This window comes from Cornus florida, unplaced genomic scaffold (genome assembly GCF_030987335.1).
Source record: "Cornus florida cultivar Cherokee Brave unplaced genomic scaffold, ASM3098733v1 CherokeeBrave_3.0.0_Hap2_Chr07, whole genome shotgun sequence".
Taxonomy (NCBI): domain Eukaryota; kingdom Viridiplantae; phylum Streptophyta; class Magnoliopsida; order Cornales; family Cornaceae; genus Cornus; species Cornus florida.
Window position 1 is genome coordinate 8,899,803 of NW_026775577.1, and position 16,165 is coordinate 8,915,967.

At 35.5% G+C, this 16,165-nt stretch overlaps 2 protein-coding genes and 1 pseudogene across 9 annotated transcripts in view; 2 read left to right on the top strand and 1 right to left on the bottom strand.

The window, feature by feature from the left end:
* The window catches only part of LOC132316043 (uncharacterized), an 88,268-nt gene that overhangs the window by 48,313 nt on the left and 23,790 nt on the right, over window positions 1-16,165 (top strand). The window lies entirely within an intron of this gene.
* Window positions 697-5,318, top strand: LOC132316041 (small ribosomal subunit protein uS11m-like). 8 transcript variants are annotated; one of them, XM_059814530.1, is made up of 4 exons: window positions 697-797; window positions 2,037-2,102; window positions 2,607-2,875; window positions 4,259-5,318. In XM_059814530.1, exons 3-4 carry the CDS (start codon window positions 2,695-2,697, stop codon window positions 4,921-4,923), a joined length of 846 nt encoding a protein of 281 aa, XP_059670513.1. In that variant the 5' UTR covers window positions 697-797; window positions 2,037-2,102; window positions 2,607-2,694; the 3' UTR covers window positions 4,924-5,318. The 8 variants fall into 8 exon arrangements, with proteins under 8 accessions (XP_059670513.1, XP_059670516.1, XP_059670518.1 ...); XM_059814533.1 differs by having other exon boundaries at window positions 2,633-2,875; XM_059814535.1 differs by having other exon boundaries at window positions 2,660-2,875.
* Window positions 12,506-14,420, bottom strand: LOC132316210 (pentatricopeptide repeat-containing protein At5g38730-like; annotated as a pseudogene).

The following is a 16,165-nucleotide window of genomic DNA, read 5'->3' on the forward strand; positions in this document are numbered from 1 at the left end:
GAGACCATATGGGCCAGGAGCCCAAAATCCAGACGCCAAAACAAAAGACACCAGGAGACCATATAACCGAAAAAACGAAGCATTTGAAAGCCACAATCCATATTGTCCAAAGATTGGCCCAATGTGGATACAAATTAAATCTCAAGCCCATTCCCTAAAAATAGGCGGGATTCCATCAACAAAAATTCATTAAAAATTTCCTGTAATGGTGGTGGTGGTTTGGCAATGGTGGTGGTGGTGGTGGTTGTGGTTGTTTAATCAGAGGAGAGATTTCACACAGCCCATTGACATAATGGTCTGTGTGGTGGTGGTTGTGGTTGTTTAATCAAAGGAGAGATTTCACACAGCCCTTTGAGATATGGGCCAGTCTATTAGCAGATTCAGAAGCCCAGTCCAACTGAAAACTGGGATGGGCCTTCAAGAGGAGAGCAATATCTTCAATAACAACGGCTTCACTCTGTAGCTCACACTTTAGAGAGAGAGAGTTTCGTCGCTGCTGCTTCAGAAGCAAAAATTCAAAAACCACCAAACCCATGGCCGGCCCTGGCCCAAGGAGAGAAAGGCGGTCCCTGGGCCTCAAATTTTATAGGGCCTCAAAATTTTAAGGCCCATAGAGGATGTAAAAAAAAAAATTAAGTTTGGACAAGTCTTGGTCGCCTTGGCCTCAAATTTTGAGGCCCATAGGGGATGGACAAAAAAAAAAAGTACGGACTATTAAGTTAGGGCAAGTTTCAGACGACACAATCTGCTTCGACACTCCGCAGGACGCAGCCTCCGCTATCGCCTCAGGTGACAAGGTATGTTCGTCCTCTTTCTCTCCTCTCGCCTTTTGCACGAATCGATCTTTTATAAATGTTTCTATCTTTCGTTCATCTCATCATTTGATTTGTTCTAACTTTGGTTCGTTTGATTCGGGCCTTTACCTTTGTTCCAATAGTGAAAAGTAGCTTCCAAACTAGGGTTTTTTTTGTGTGTGTGTCACTGTGTGTGATGGCTATCAAAAGCTGAATGAATATATTATGATTCTCTTAGTATTTTAATAAATGTGTGCCTTTCTACATGTGTCTTTCATGCCGATCGAGTCCATAATCTATGGCAGGCAACTTTTTTTTTTTTTTCCTCTCCCTAATTCCATTCCAATCTCACAACAGCAGCAATCATACCCATTTTCCTCATAAGTTTTTGCATTTTCACTTTCAATCCTACGAAAATTAGGGATCCCTTCTAGTGGGTTGAGCCGTTGAGGTAATAATTAACTTTTTCGATCTCTAAATTATGCTCAGACTTAAAAGTGCCAAATTAAGGGTTTTTTTATATTTTATTTTTCTATGAAGATACATACCAACATTATTGATGTTATTTGAAGTTGGCTCAGCTAGAATTTCAGTTAATAATACTATCAAAGCACTTGCCATCAGAATGTACAAACACATGGAAATCAAGAGCAGGCTTTAACAAAACAAAAGTTAATGGTTTTTTCTATTAATTTGCACAGGTCTTCTGTCAATCACTGCTACTAAAGTTGATTCCTCATCCTGAAATCAAGAAAGGGGTAATTGGCTCCCAAAAAAAAAAAAAAAAAACACAAAGTGTAGTTAATATAAAGAGTGAAAGACAAAAACTATATATGATAGTGGATGCCACATGGCCCATATATAACCTAAAAGTCCCACTACTTCTTCAGCACTACAAGTTCAGCCTCCTATATATATAGTCACCTCATCTCCACATATTTTTGTCATCTGTAGTCATCAAATTTTAGCAGCTATATAAACAATGAATGTAAAAAAGAAGCTGCAGTTTTCTGTTCCCCATTTCCACTTTTGGACTGTATTTTGGATACTCTGTTTTGTCTTCTCTCCTCTCCTTCAGATTCCAGTGAAAACTCCAGCCAGGAGATCATTCGACCAAACTGCTTGATTTTAGATTTTTTTTATTATATTTATTGTATGATTGGCAATGTTTAGTTATTATTGTTTCTGTTTGATTCTCCATCTGTTTTATGTTAATTGTGATCTTCTTTCAGATGCTAGCAGGACACTCTTCTTAGGATCTCGTGAGGTTATTTGCCTTGAACTTGAATCAAATCATTGCATATTGAGGTAATGTATATTTTCTTTAAACAAAGCAAATTATTATTATTATTATTTTTTTGAAGTCTAGTTTTATGTTGATTATGGTTCCTGTTATTTAGATTTCAAGAGATTTCATTATGTCTACAAGAAAATTTGAATTTGGGCATGAAAAAAAAAAAAAAAAAAAAGAAGAAGAGAGAAGAAGAATTGATTCAATCTCAAAAAGGAGATAATCTTAAGTTTTTTAGGAGCAATACACAAATAGAGAGTTTAGTTGAAGATTTGGTGAATGAAGAACATTTGAATGCAAAAGCAAATGAAGAAAATCTCAATAAACATGAAGATTTAATGAATGAAGATCATAGGAAGTTGGTCAATGAACGTGAAGATTTAATGAATGAAGATTATAGTTATTAGTTAGTTGTCTTATGCATAATGCACATGTCCACAATTAAATTAGTTATAGAATTTGAAAACATCGTATGAAAATTCCGCACTCTTATAATATTTTTTGTGCGTGTGAAACTTAAGGGCCTCACATTTGAAAGTTTGCCTAGGGCCTCTCAAAATATTTGGAATCTCAGGGCGGCCCTGACCAAAACCCTAATCTAAGAAGACCATGATCGCCCAACGATCCATCTTTCGATCCTCTGGCCAGGCCAGTCTTTTCAATCAAGCTCTTCGGATCTTCGATCCCATTTCTGATCGCCCCTTCAATGCGCCCTTGTGTGCGTCCAATAACTCTCATCTCTCAGCGAAGTCCCTCTCTCACAGCTCACAACACTCCAATGCTTTCCCAGGCAAGTTACTGTTTCGTTTAACTTTTACAATTATGTATGCATTTGTCTAATCATATATATATATATGTATGTATATCCTGTTTTGGCTTCTGTTCCGTTTGTTTTGATAGAGAAATGTTGCTGGAAAATTTTCTTGAGGGTGAGTTGTATATGGGCTTATGCTCTATTTGGTTAATTTTTGGAGGATCTAAATGGTTTCTTGCTGCCGAAATGTATGAGATTCTCAAGAAACCCTAGGTAGGTAATTGGTGAATATAGTGTATGTCCATTTCATTTTCAAATTTGAACAATTGAAGGATCTAATTTGTAAATTTTTAAGGGAATTTTTTCAGCATGCCCACCTTGTAGTACTGCTAAAATTTGATTCATATTTAGCAATCTAGATTTTCACTCATTTCTGTACCTTAACAGAAAAAGAATTATAATTTCAGTCCAAGTAGTTGGGATAACGCACTAGCTTCATTGATTTTTCTGGACAAAATAGGAAAGGAAGATGCTTATCGAAATTTGAGTAATTTTATGTACGGTTATATTATCCTGATTCAGTCCCAATTGATATCTTCACATTGTTGTCTGAATAAACCTGAAACAAATTCCTGATTTTCCTCTTTTTCCCCAAATTTACAACACAAAAGTTGAATTAATAGTTAGTGCACATTTCTCAACAGATTATTTCCTAGGCTCCCTTTTGGCAACTTTCAAGCCATGCCATATACCCTCTTTCTTCTGGTAAATCAATTTTTTGTGTGTGATTGTGAACTTTCAATCCGCCAACCCCAACGATGATCAAAATAGAGGTGGCTTTGTTGTTGGTATGTGATCAACATTTGGGGAGTTAATTGCCATTTATTAGATCCCCCAACATAACTCAATACTCTGCCACAGTTTGCTAACTTCATACGATTGATGTGTTATATATCTAGGCAAATATATATTTCAAATAAAATGTCTTATATATCTATGTATATCAGGTTGTTGGATTTCATTTCCAATATATGGTTAAATTGGGCTCTCAAATGAGATGACAAATCAGCCCAAGAATTGCCCCTATTGGCTCCACCAGAGTAAATGTTTTCCATGTCAATTTAGTTCTTTAATGGAAATAATTGATTGGTGGGTGTAATAATGTGTGTTTTCCTGAATGAAAGGGATTATTGGGAATCTTCCATTAACATTGTTTTATGGGCAGTAATGTAGAGGATGAGAAAAGGTTGTGCATGTGTGTGCGTGTGCGAGAAACAATTTAGAAGCGAATGAGTTTATTGAGAAACCTTACATAAACAAATGGTGAAAAAAAAAGTGGATAATTACCAAATTATATAATGTGTCTGCTTAACTGTAGTATTATCATTGTTATCTATAGAATATGCCTGGCATTTGCAGGTTGTGTAGAGAAATTGAAAGGTGGCTCTCGTCATCATGCTGCTGATGTGTTGGGAGGAGATTCAAAAGCTGGATCCCATTTTTTGGGAGATTTTGGTATGAAGTTGGGTTTTATGAAAGCAAAGGAGAATGTCTTTCCACCATCTGCTGTGAGTTTTAGAAGTTTTATACATTCTGAGAGTCGGAAGGAAGCTGAGATGGGCAAGAATACTAGATCCATGGACTTCGTGCGAGGAATTATGGATGAAGATGGGAAGGACGGCAGGGGGGATCCTCGAAATCATGCTGATCAAAATGCAGACATTGTCCATATCAAGATATTGCGCAACAATACCTTTGTTACTCTGACTGATTCTGAGGGTAACACAAAGGCTAAGTCTACTGTAGGATTATTGGAACAGAAAGAAGGTACTAAATCATCGGGTCGATTTTCTGGTGAGGCAACTGCAGAACAGGTTGGACGAATCGCAAGGAGTATGGGAGTAAAGTCGGTTGTTGTAAAAGTGAGTGGGTTTACTTATTTTAAGAAGAAAAAGCAAGCAATCTTGAGCTTCCGGGAGGGCTATACCCATGGTCGAGGAGATCAGAATCCAATCGTATACCTCGAGGACACAACGCGACTTCCCCATAATGGGTGCCGACGACCAAAGAAACGTCGTGTATAAATGGTGGTGAGCTGGAGCTTCACATGCATGGTAGCAAGCTGGATGGTCACATGCATGGATTATCTTGAAATTGGGACGAGGCAATAGTTCGGTGAAGATTCTAAGCTCATGGGTCACATAAATTGATGTAACATGGGTTTGGACTGTTTGTTACTTGTTTTGATTGGCTATAGGTGAGTGGTAAATAGACACTTAAAGGAGTTCAATTACCATAGTGTATGTTTAACCTCCTTGTGGCTTTTGTCTATGTTTCTGAATTAAGAAATTTGTATGCCTTTTTTCTTCGGACACATCAGTTTTTGCAGTGTTAGAACTTCTACAGTTTTGATGAGATTATGTTACTGTTATACAGACTTGTCTCTACTGTTTATCTAATTTTATTTTCTAGTTTCATCTATCCAGTGCTGACTAAATAGATTATCCAGTGCTCGTTTCTTTAAATGCAGTGTAGCAATTACCTACCTTCATCTCATGCTGTGAGCATAACAAAATTCATTCTGAATCCATTTCATGTCATCTCATCACATGGATCAAAAGGTCTCATCGATGAGTAATTCATCATTTGTTATGTAATTCGTAGCATGGAGGATTTTGATAGACAGATTTCAGTTTTAACTATTCAATTATATCTATCAAAAATAAACTACACGGATCAAGTATATGCCTTATTTCATTTTATGGTGTTTTAATTAATGAGAAGACATTAAGTGAGTATTATTATTATTATTAGACAAATGTTAAAAGACCTGACTACTGTTCACCCGAAAGAAACCGACACACACTTGTCAAATGTAGATTGGTACAACTAGGCAGTGACTTTTTTGCCTTTTCTTCACGTAACTTTCCCCTCTGTCGCTTCTCCTTCCTCCCTCCAGACCGCTCCACCGCCGCCGACCTCGGTCCGGATGAGTCCAGACGGATAGCTCGGTTCAACGGATTAACCGATGTAAACGGCGATTTCAATGAGTGACTGTATTTCGTTGGTGTTCTGCTTGTTTGGGTGGTCGCCATTGGCAAGCAAGGCTGAACCCACGGGACGGCGACGATTGTTCTCTAGCGATTTGGTTATGACTGGGTTGAAGCTCCCTGGCCGGCCGGCGTCTCAAAAACTCTGCATCTAAAGGCCATGCTTTGCCGCTGCTCTCTACATCGTCAACACCACCCTCAACCGTCACTGACTTCTGCCGCTGCTCTCTGCATCTTCACACAGAAAAAGCCCACGCTCCTGCGAGTAATCTGACTCGCCCTTCACGCGCCCACGCGCTCCTTCATCTGCCTATGTTTTCCAGTGATCTTCCATCTGTCGTTGTTTTCATTTTGTGTTTTTTTTTTTTGTTTTTTCTGATTCTCTGATTTATTCTATTAGTTGCATACAATTTATCAAAATAAAAAAAAAAAAAAACCTCCACCACCATCAATGGTTTCTCTGTATCTTGAATGTGACCTTGAAAACCAAATAAGAACCCAAAAGACGCATCAGCAATATTACCAAACCCCTCTCTCTGCTCACTCTCTATCTACATGATAAAATAGATGCACAACAAATCTCTATATTTTTTTAGGTAATTACAAATATCTATATATATATATATATGCTTGCCTCAATGGGTTTGTTTTTGGTTGGGTTGTTGAGGTGAGATTGAAGTGGAGGCCATGGAGGGTGATGGATTGAGCTCTTTGGATTTGTATATGGAGATCGATCGCCCCCAATTTCATCAAGGGTTTGAGAAACTGACTCTGTATTTTTTTTTTCTGACAATGAAAATGGGTCTTCGTTTCATGTACTGGTTTCGAGAGAGAGAATTTATTGGAGAGGGATAAAGATAGTTTTGATGGAGAAGATGGGTTCACCGGTGGTCGCAGAATGTTCGCCGGAAAGATAGGTTTGCCCTCGATTGTTAGAGAGAGAAAGAGAGGAGGGAGAGAGAAGGTGCATCTGGTTCAAAAAAAAAAAAAAAAAAGGAAAATTGCCACGTTGGACAGCCACGTATGATAGTCGGTTGGTGTCGGGTGAATAGTGATCGGGTCGTGTAGCACCGCCCTTATTATTATTATTTTTGTCATTTCATGCAATGAATCATAAAAACTCTTTTATGAGTATTGTAACATGACAAATTGGAAACACTTTAAAGACACAGAGCCATGTTGGTAGGTGAAAATTTTGGCATTTGAATTCTCATAACTCGTTGTTGGGAAGACAATAAGAAAATTTGAAAAGAGCAGTAGTTGGTATAAACTGCTACAGGTATTTCTTCTTCTTTTTGAAGAAACAACTTCCATTGAAGAAGCAAATAGATAGACAGAGCTATGTTGAAGATGATTGTTTATATGAATTTCCAGTTTGGTGACTGCCTCCGACTCTGTCAAGACAATTGGCACATTTAAGGGGTGGTGAAGAAGGTAACATGTGATAGAGGTAGACACTTGGGGTTGTGATTTGTGATATATAAAAACAAATCACAGTTTAATGGATTTGGTTTGATCTACTAGGATCTGCTCTAGAGTCCTCAAAGACTAGTACCATTAGTTGTGCCTGAAAATATGGCTTCAAACGGTGAGATTCAGATGCTAAAAAGTAATTGAGTTTGCAAGTTGAGGAAAAAAATGTCTTAAACTATAGCTCCATTATTAATTGTTGGTGCTGTGGAATAGATGATAAGCTGTTTTAAGTTTGAGGGAACAAGGTAGGTGCACTGTAGTAGCCGTGTGTTACAAGTGGAGATTTGTCTCGCATTCGATTCGGATCGGATTCGGATAGGAAAGTGGATGTGTATATACTGGTTGGGTGTTAAGCTCACCTAATAACTTAAGCTTTTGTGTTAAACTTAAATCGCGAAGTACTCGACCTGTTATAGTCGGTATTAAAGCAGATTCAATCCTTGATCCGGTACCATGCCAAACACCGGCCCAGGTAATGCTTCCAGTTTCCCTTGTTCGGCTAGAACTCCCATGTAATATATATATATATATATATATATATATTTTGGTGTTTGATTATCATAAAATATTTTCAAAAAATAAATAAATAAATAAATAACAAATAAAACATAACAAAAATAACTTACCTATCAATTTTTGATAAGTTATTTTTTACACCCCATATAAAGGAATCGGCTTCAATCTCCACTTGAACATTTGCTAAATACCGAAAAATAAATTTAAAAAATATGTTATCTGAAAAAAGATATTTTTCGTCACCCGTTTCGTGTGTGTGCTCAACCTCCTCCCGGCACGGACCCATGAAAGGCTCAATGGGGCAGTTGCCCACTGAATTTTTTTATTTACAAAATTACCTACAAATTTTGTGAAAATCTTAAAAGTTTCTCAATTTTCTTGAAAATTTTAAGAATGCTCACTCAATTTTTAATGATCCCACTATGATTGTTGATCAGGGCCACCCCTCTTATACAATTTTCTAAGTCCCTCACTGCTCCTTTCCATTAACATTTGTCCTTTTCTTTTATGAAAAGATATTAGTAACCTTCTAATTATCATAGGCTAGAGAGGTTCTTGTGCATTCTTATCAATTTTGAATACCGTAAGCTAGAGACGTTTTTAAGGATTTGAAGACATTTGGTATTGGAATTTTTTTTACTTATAATCAACTGCTCAATGAGTTTTCCACCTTCTCTGGTCGCTCTCCCAATAGCATGGCTCAAATTGTGATTATAGTTTACATAATCATTGATTAATCAAAAGCTACAAAACATCTTTTTAATATAAAATCTCGCAAGTCCAACATGAAATCTCTCTCTTTTTTCCCGGTAAATTCAAATATTGAAACATAAATAAATGGAATTGTGAGGAAAGAAAGAAAAAAGGCACAAAATATGCTCAAAAGTGGCATCCAATGACTTGAAAAAAAAAAAATAATAAAAAAAATAAATTATCTTACGAGCGGAAGGGCGCGGTTTTTATTTCACTCGTAATCTTTATCGAGACAAATTCACTTATTTATTTCAGTCCAAATCTTCACCCACTGCTTCATTATGTTAAAATTGAAGGTTGCGTCATGCAAACGCCAAGTAGGTGCCCTTCCTAAGTGTGGAGGGCTTGAATATTTGTGAAGAATTGTGTAACTTAACCTAAAAGTCTCTAAAAAAGATTTAGCAACATGTAAATATTAAGATTTCTTTGTGCAATATTTTAGAACTATGTAAAGATTTGTAGAGAATTCTATAGGAGCCCTTGAAATGGTAATGGCATGCAGACATTCATGTGATCGATATATATATATTTTTTTGGGTATGAGAAAATAACTTTTTAGAATTCTTGGTAACTTGTATATATCATATATCTTTGTGAAGTATTTTAGAATATTATTAGTAGTTGGTTGTAACGTCTTCAGCTTATATAAGAGGCTACAACTCGTTAGCTTCTTCCATTCACCCAAACTCGCTCCGATATACTCGTATTCTTTTCTCTTGTCTATTTTTTATGTTAGCAAAACTAACACTAATGAACAAACATTTCTAAAGAAAGTTAAACATGCAAAAAATATAGCTATTAGTTGGAAGGATATTACTTATCATTATATTAAGGTTATCATTATGTGTAATCTTACAAGAAGATTGAAGGTTGGTCGAGTTATAGCATTACTATAATAATTTTTTTTTCTAACTTTAGTTTTGTATTTTTTATACATAAGTTTTTATAATTTATAAAAGTATCCCACTAAACTTTTAAAATATTCATAAAAGTTCTTAAGAAAAAAGTCCCTCATTTTTTTAGTTCATTTGCCCAACAAGTTTTTCAAAAATAAAAAAGACCTAGGCTTAAAGAATCAAATTTAGAAAACACTCTTCACTCGCTATTAAATTTTTGTTTTTTTATATTTTCTATATACAAATCTTAATAATTATAAAAGCTGCCCAGAAGCTGTGACTATTGCGAAACCTGCTGGTTTTAATTTGTGGTGGTGTAGTTAATTGAGAAAATGTTCAATCCTCATTTTGCTTGAGGCTCCTAAACAATTTACAAAAAATCCCTAAAAATAAATCCAAAATTCACAATGACCTCTCAATTTCTCAACAATTTTTTTCAAATTTCAGAAAAGACCCACGTTTTTTCTCCTTTCACAGGCTTCGCAAAATCTTAAGAATAAAAATTTCAAAAAAAAACCCTCCGTGTATTTTAATTTTAGTTCAAAATTTCTTATCATATTATTGGTTGCCCCGTCAAACAAAATTGCCGAATCTGCCTTCAAACAATGTGATTCTTAATTTTTTATTTCGATTGACCAAACAACTTGTCTCAATTTAGGCCTTGAATCCGTAACTTTTTTTTTTTTCGGTACCAACCGGACTGGTAGTCCCGTGGTCCCTTCTCTCATTTAATTTGTTGCATTAAATTTAGCCTTTCAAAACCATAATCAGAATTCTTTTTCAAAACCCTTTTAGAAGCCCTAACCGTGCATGATCATTTAAGGACGGCAAAAAACAATAACTAATTAAACAAAGGTGCTATTTTTTAAAGGGTAAGTTACACTAAACTTTTCTGAGATTTGGGCTAATTACTCACCATATCAAACTTATGAGTTTTGTTGCATTGACTTATGGACATTAATTTTTTGAGTAATATGGTAAAAACATAAATTTACTCAAAAATGTAACTTTCATATGTCAATCTGTTACACAGGATATTAGTGCAACAAAATGCATAAGTTTGATGCGGTGTATAATTAAGCTTGGAGTTCAGTGTAATTTACCCCGTTTTATCATTATTCACAACATTGAACAACAACCGATTTCTTTAATCTTCCAACCTAAACCCCTAGCTTCACAATCCTACCAATAATTTCTTACCATATAAAACCTTCCTCTAACATGTTACACCCTTGTAATGGTTGCAATCTTGCAATTGCAATAGCTTTTTAGTACATTCCTCAAAAGAATAATTCTACTTGGACAAATTCAGAAGTTGAAGATGTATGATAGCATGTGGGACCCACCACAGTTTGTTGATGGTCCAGGTCCATAAATACTTGGTGAATCAATTCAATTCAGACTCTTCAATTGAAAAAATAGCCCCACGATAGTGTATTAATATATTTTAAAGAAATCTCAACAACGGTATGAATTTAACTGTACGTCACGTGTCAAATGGACCTGGACCATCTAATAATTTCTACTTGAGCGGAATCGGCCAAGTAACACCACCTGTCCAAAAATCCCAGGGTATAGCTAGTCCTGATCCCCTTTTGTACCCTAATACTCTTAATTTCACAAGTTTTCCTTAACCAAACCCATAATAAAATTGTTTACACCATAATTATCAGCCACTTTCTAGTGAAAGGTTACCCTGATCGATTCCAATGGAAGTTACTTTAACGTTCCAGTGGAAATCACTATCTTCTAAAGACTTTGACTAAAAACCAATTCAAGTTGGACACGTGACTTAATAAAAGGGCCACAACTATAACTATTTGCACCATAATTATCGATCACTTTCCAATCGAAAGTTGTAGCCAATTCTAGTGGAAGGGTGATATGCAAACGTGGATGCAATCATAAAGCAACACATGGATTCATCTAAGAAAGCCATTTGGTGAAGTAACCTCCTTGGGACATGTGGTAGCTAAGGAAGCAAGCAGTTACATGCAAGTGGAAAGTCATGGGACACGTGGCATCCATGGAAGCAAACAGTTACATGCAAGTGGAAAGTCATGGGACACGTGGCATCCATGGAAGCAAGCAGTTACATGCAAGTGGAAAGTCATGGGACATGTGGCAGCCAAGGAAGCAAGCAGTTAAATGCAAATAGAAAGTCATGGGACACATGGCAGGCCAAGAGGTAAGCAGTTAGAAAACATGATTTCCAAGTAGGACACGTGGCAGAATTTCTAATAAAAGAGGGGTTATTCCAATGGAATGTGCAAGATTCCAGTGGAATGTCATCCGAATAAGTAGTAGAAATGGCAAAACGTGGACTATAACGTGGTTACAAGTTGAGCGCACAACCTGAAAACGTGGGACATGTGGAGGATTTCCATTGGAAGAGTGGTTCTTCCCGGCCAATGGAAAGTCATGCTGAAAATGGTAGAAATGTAGGAAAACATGGTCCTACACGTGTAAGCATTATGAAGGCTGAAGAATGCAGTAGGACACATGGCATGAATCTAACCAATCCACTTGGAGGCATCTAAAGTTGGTAATAAAACTGCCCATGCTAACTGCCATTCCACAATTCTATAAATAGGGCATGATTTGTAACTTAAAATGTCTGTTCAACACACACAATAATACAGCATTTCAATACAATTTATATTTTCATTGCAATGCAATTTTAATATGTCTAGCTTAAGTCCTGCACTTTATTGTTTTACATTACAGTATTTTATATTTCAAGTCCTTTACTTTCAAAAGTAGTTCATTCCTTCCTAGCCAAGTAGTAGTCTCGAAGTCTTTTTTTCAAAGGCAAAAAGAACCCAGAGGTATTCATTTCAGACCTTTTCACAATCGTCTGGTCTTGCAATCTTCCATCTGGAATATTGTTTGGATCTTTCTCTGGAACTATAGCAATTCCTGGCATGCCCATCCGGTTCCATCGGAACTGATCATTTTTATAGGCCAAACAAAAATCAAGAAAAATTGAAATTATTACTTTTTATAATGCTCTGTTACTTCTACAGTGCTGCCCTGTATCCACCTTCTGACCATCATGTCACAGTTTATAGGAGTCACACTAATCCTACATCACAATCAATGATGCAAACAATCTAAAAAAAACCACCTTTACACATTAGTCTTTACAGAAAAACTACATTCCAACAATTTGGACAACAGAAAGATGAATTACAACAAATTGTTCAATCCTCATGGAAACTGAAGGTCATTGTGAACAATAGAAGTTGATGTTTCGCTAATTAGTTCGTTTGTTACCACCATTCCGTTGTAGATATCTCCATGTATATGTGCGCCAAATGTTCATGCATTCGCCAAAGATCATCTTGATGCAGTATGGAACTTGTGCTTGCAACTTTAAATCTATCCCCAATTTTCCTCCAAGACAGTAGTTTCAAATGTTGGATATACTTGAATGTTGTTTTCGAAATTAGGCCTCTCTTGACCAAACGATCCAAAAAAATATCTAAGACGGCATGGTCAAGAGCACAAGCATCACTGAAAAATTTTAAGATCTTGAGTGTTATCATCAAACCCCTTATGCACATTTCATCCAACATATTTGAAGCAACAATTGTGTTACTTGCTTTCAATGCAAGCATATGCCAAACCAGTGCAAACAACACCATCTCTTAATATTCCTCTCCCCTGCATTATATTGAATATTCTTTGAGCCCAGTCAACCTTGTCTTTTTTACAAAACCACCTTCGTATTAGTGCCCTGTATACTGAGACATCAAGGCCAATATCTCTCTCAACAAACTCGGCCAGCAATTCTATTACCGCTTCTCCGTTGTGTTGGTTGCAGTAACTATCCACAAGCCAACCTTACGTGCAGTAGCTTAGAGAAAATCCCGGCACCAAGTATGTCAAACAACGAGTCCTTGGCACTGTCCAACTTCTGTGCATTGCAGAACCCATGAAGCAATGCCTTGTAAGTAAACTGACCAGGTTTCAGTATAGCATCCAACATATTCTTTCTAACTGTAAATGCAGACTCTACATCTCCTTATTTACAATAAGCATTAATTAATGTGCTACACTTGATATTATCCCGGCGCAATCTTCTTCTCACTCATCTCATTCAAGAGTTTATTTCCATCCTAGATCCTGCCTTCTTCAAACGATTTGGGGAAAATTGAATTTCCCAAAAAGTTCTTAAAGCCTCCCTCATTTTAGCTTCTTTACAACACCCATAGATAAGGGAATTATACTTTACAATGTCGGGACAAATCCCACCTCTTTCCATCCTATCTTGAACAGACAAAGCTTCATAGTGCATACCCTTCTTGGAATACAATGAAATCAGTGTATTGTAAGTAATATGATTAGCAAAAATACCTTTAAGCTCCATCTCACTTAACTACTCTTTTGCCTTCTCCACATCGCCGGACTTGCAACAAGCATGAATCAACACATTGATAATGTGAATATTTGGAACAACCCCAACTTTTAATATCTTGTAAATTTTCCATATCATGTCAGTCAACCCAAACCTTCACCAACGAACTCAAAAGCAAGCACAGTACAAGCATGCTTATGAGGCTTGAACCCATCAACCCTCGTGTGTTCAAACACTTGAATTGCATCTTGGGCCATCTTTAAATTGGCGTAAATTATCACCAGCCAGCTCAAAACTTGGAATTTGAATCTGGACAATCATGGGTCCTCGCCAGAGCATTCAAAACCGCTGGCAACAAAGATTGTCTCAAGCAGGTTCTGTGTAGGTTTGAAGTGCCTTTGCTTAGTCAGAATGTGAGTCATGATGGTCCATGAGGTTTGCAGAGAATGCTTGTAGTTGGGAATGGCCGTGAAACAGAAGGCACAGATGAGAGAGATAAGAGTACATGGTTGATGGGTGGTTGAGGGTTTTTTTTAGAGTATTATGGTTGCCTATTTTAGAATGTTCCTAATTCTTGATGCTATAAAAATGTAGTAGTCCATTGGTAATAGTTAAATGGCAAATATATTCATCAGACACAAACCAAAGTAAATGCTATTTATGTACTAAAATTCTAATGTTGCATTTTTTAATATTGATTAGTACTTTTAAATATGGGATTAAAGGAAATTTAATTTAAAATTTTAATTAAATTTCTTCTAATTTTAAATCTAAGTTGTCAATTTGGTACTCTCAAACATAGCATAAGGTAAATTATATCGACCTTCCCTAAGTCTATTATTTCAACCTTCTTTGAGATTTGGTGTGTGCTCAAAGACACCCCATCATCTTCTTTCTAGCAGATCGACCAAATTTTATAAAATGATAATTTTGCCATATTTCTTAATATAAAATGCAATACAATATATTATTATAATATAAATACATTACTTACTTTAACTCAAAGTCAATTTTCGGTCAACGGCTAATGGGTTTAGGAGGTCAAAGTAATAACCGTTAAATGGTCTACTACTTCCTAATCTGTCCAAACTTCAAGAGACGCCAGTAGAATGACTCAAATTCTAATCCTAGTACGTGAGATAACTTCTCGTTTAGTTAGAAGAAATTAATGATGGAAATAAAAAGTAAAAAAAAAAAAAAAAAAAAAAGGTGAAGTGAATTAAAGAAAAATAAAATTTTCGTAGTATAAGGGCCCGTTTGGCATACGCTTTGTTTTTGGCGTTTTGTTTTTAGTTAAAACAGAAACAGTGTTTTTGTTGTAGGAGTGTTTTGGAAAAAATTCGGAAGCTCATTTGGGAATGATGTTTTGCTATGGAAATGTCGAAAACAAAAACATGCAAAACGTGTTTGGTAAGTCATGCGTTTCAAAATTTTTGAAAACAAAACAAGTTTGGTCAGTCCAACTGTTGTCAAAAAAAAAAAAAAAAAAAAAAAAAAAAAAAAAAAACAGAAACAAAAAAACATGTTTGGTTATCCTTGTTTTTAATTTGTTTTTATAAATTTTATGTATATTTATAAATAGTTATCATATTTTTAATAGATATGGAGAAATTTGAACCCACAAACATATATATATATATATATATATATATATATATTAATTTTTTCAATAACCTATTTACAAGTTGTTTGCAATAACCCACTTCAATTTTATTATCATTATACCTGTATAGTCCAACACAACATTAAAAATAAAAACATTTCTAGTCACATTTTACTATACTACATGATAGTCAACATTTGTAAAAAAAAATTAGCAATAACCTATTTAAGAGTTCTTTGCAATAACCTGCTTCAATTTTATAATCCTGTTACCTGTATAGTCCAACACAACATTAAAATAAAAACAAACCCAACTGAAAGCATAATTGAAATAGAGTATATACCATTTACAAGTCTTTAAATATTTAACCAACAAATTAAACAAGTTTAAGTTGTACATAAAATGTTCGGAACAAAGCATTAACAATACATAGTTGTCAGTAAAAATGGATAAGAAGTTCATAAAGTGAATGACAATGGCAACGACACATCATCTTCGTAACAGCACATGTGGCCTTTAAGAGAGCATCAACACACTTCATATCTGCAATAATAGCATTTAAGTTGAATTATATATCTGCAAAAATGATTTATATTACATATATATATTACAAGCTTACAATAGCAACAAATATATGACATATAAAAGAAAAAAATGTACCATCACTTTCAGAAG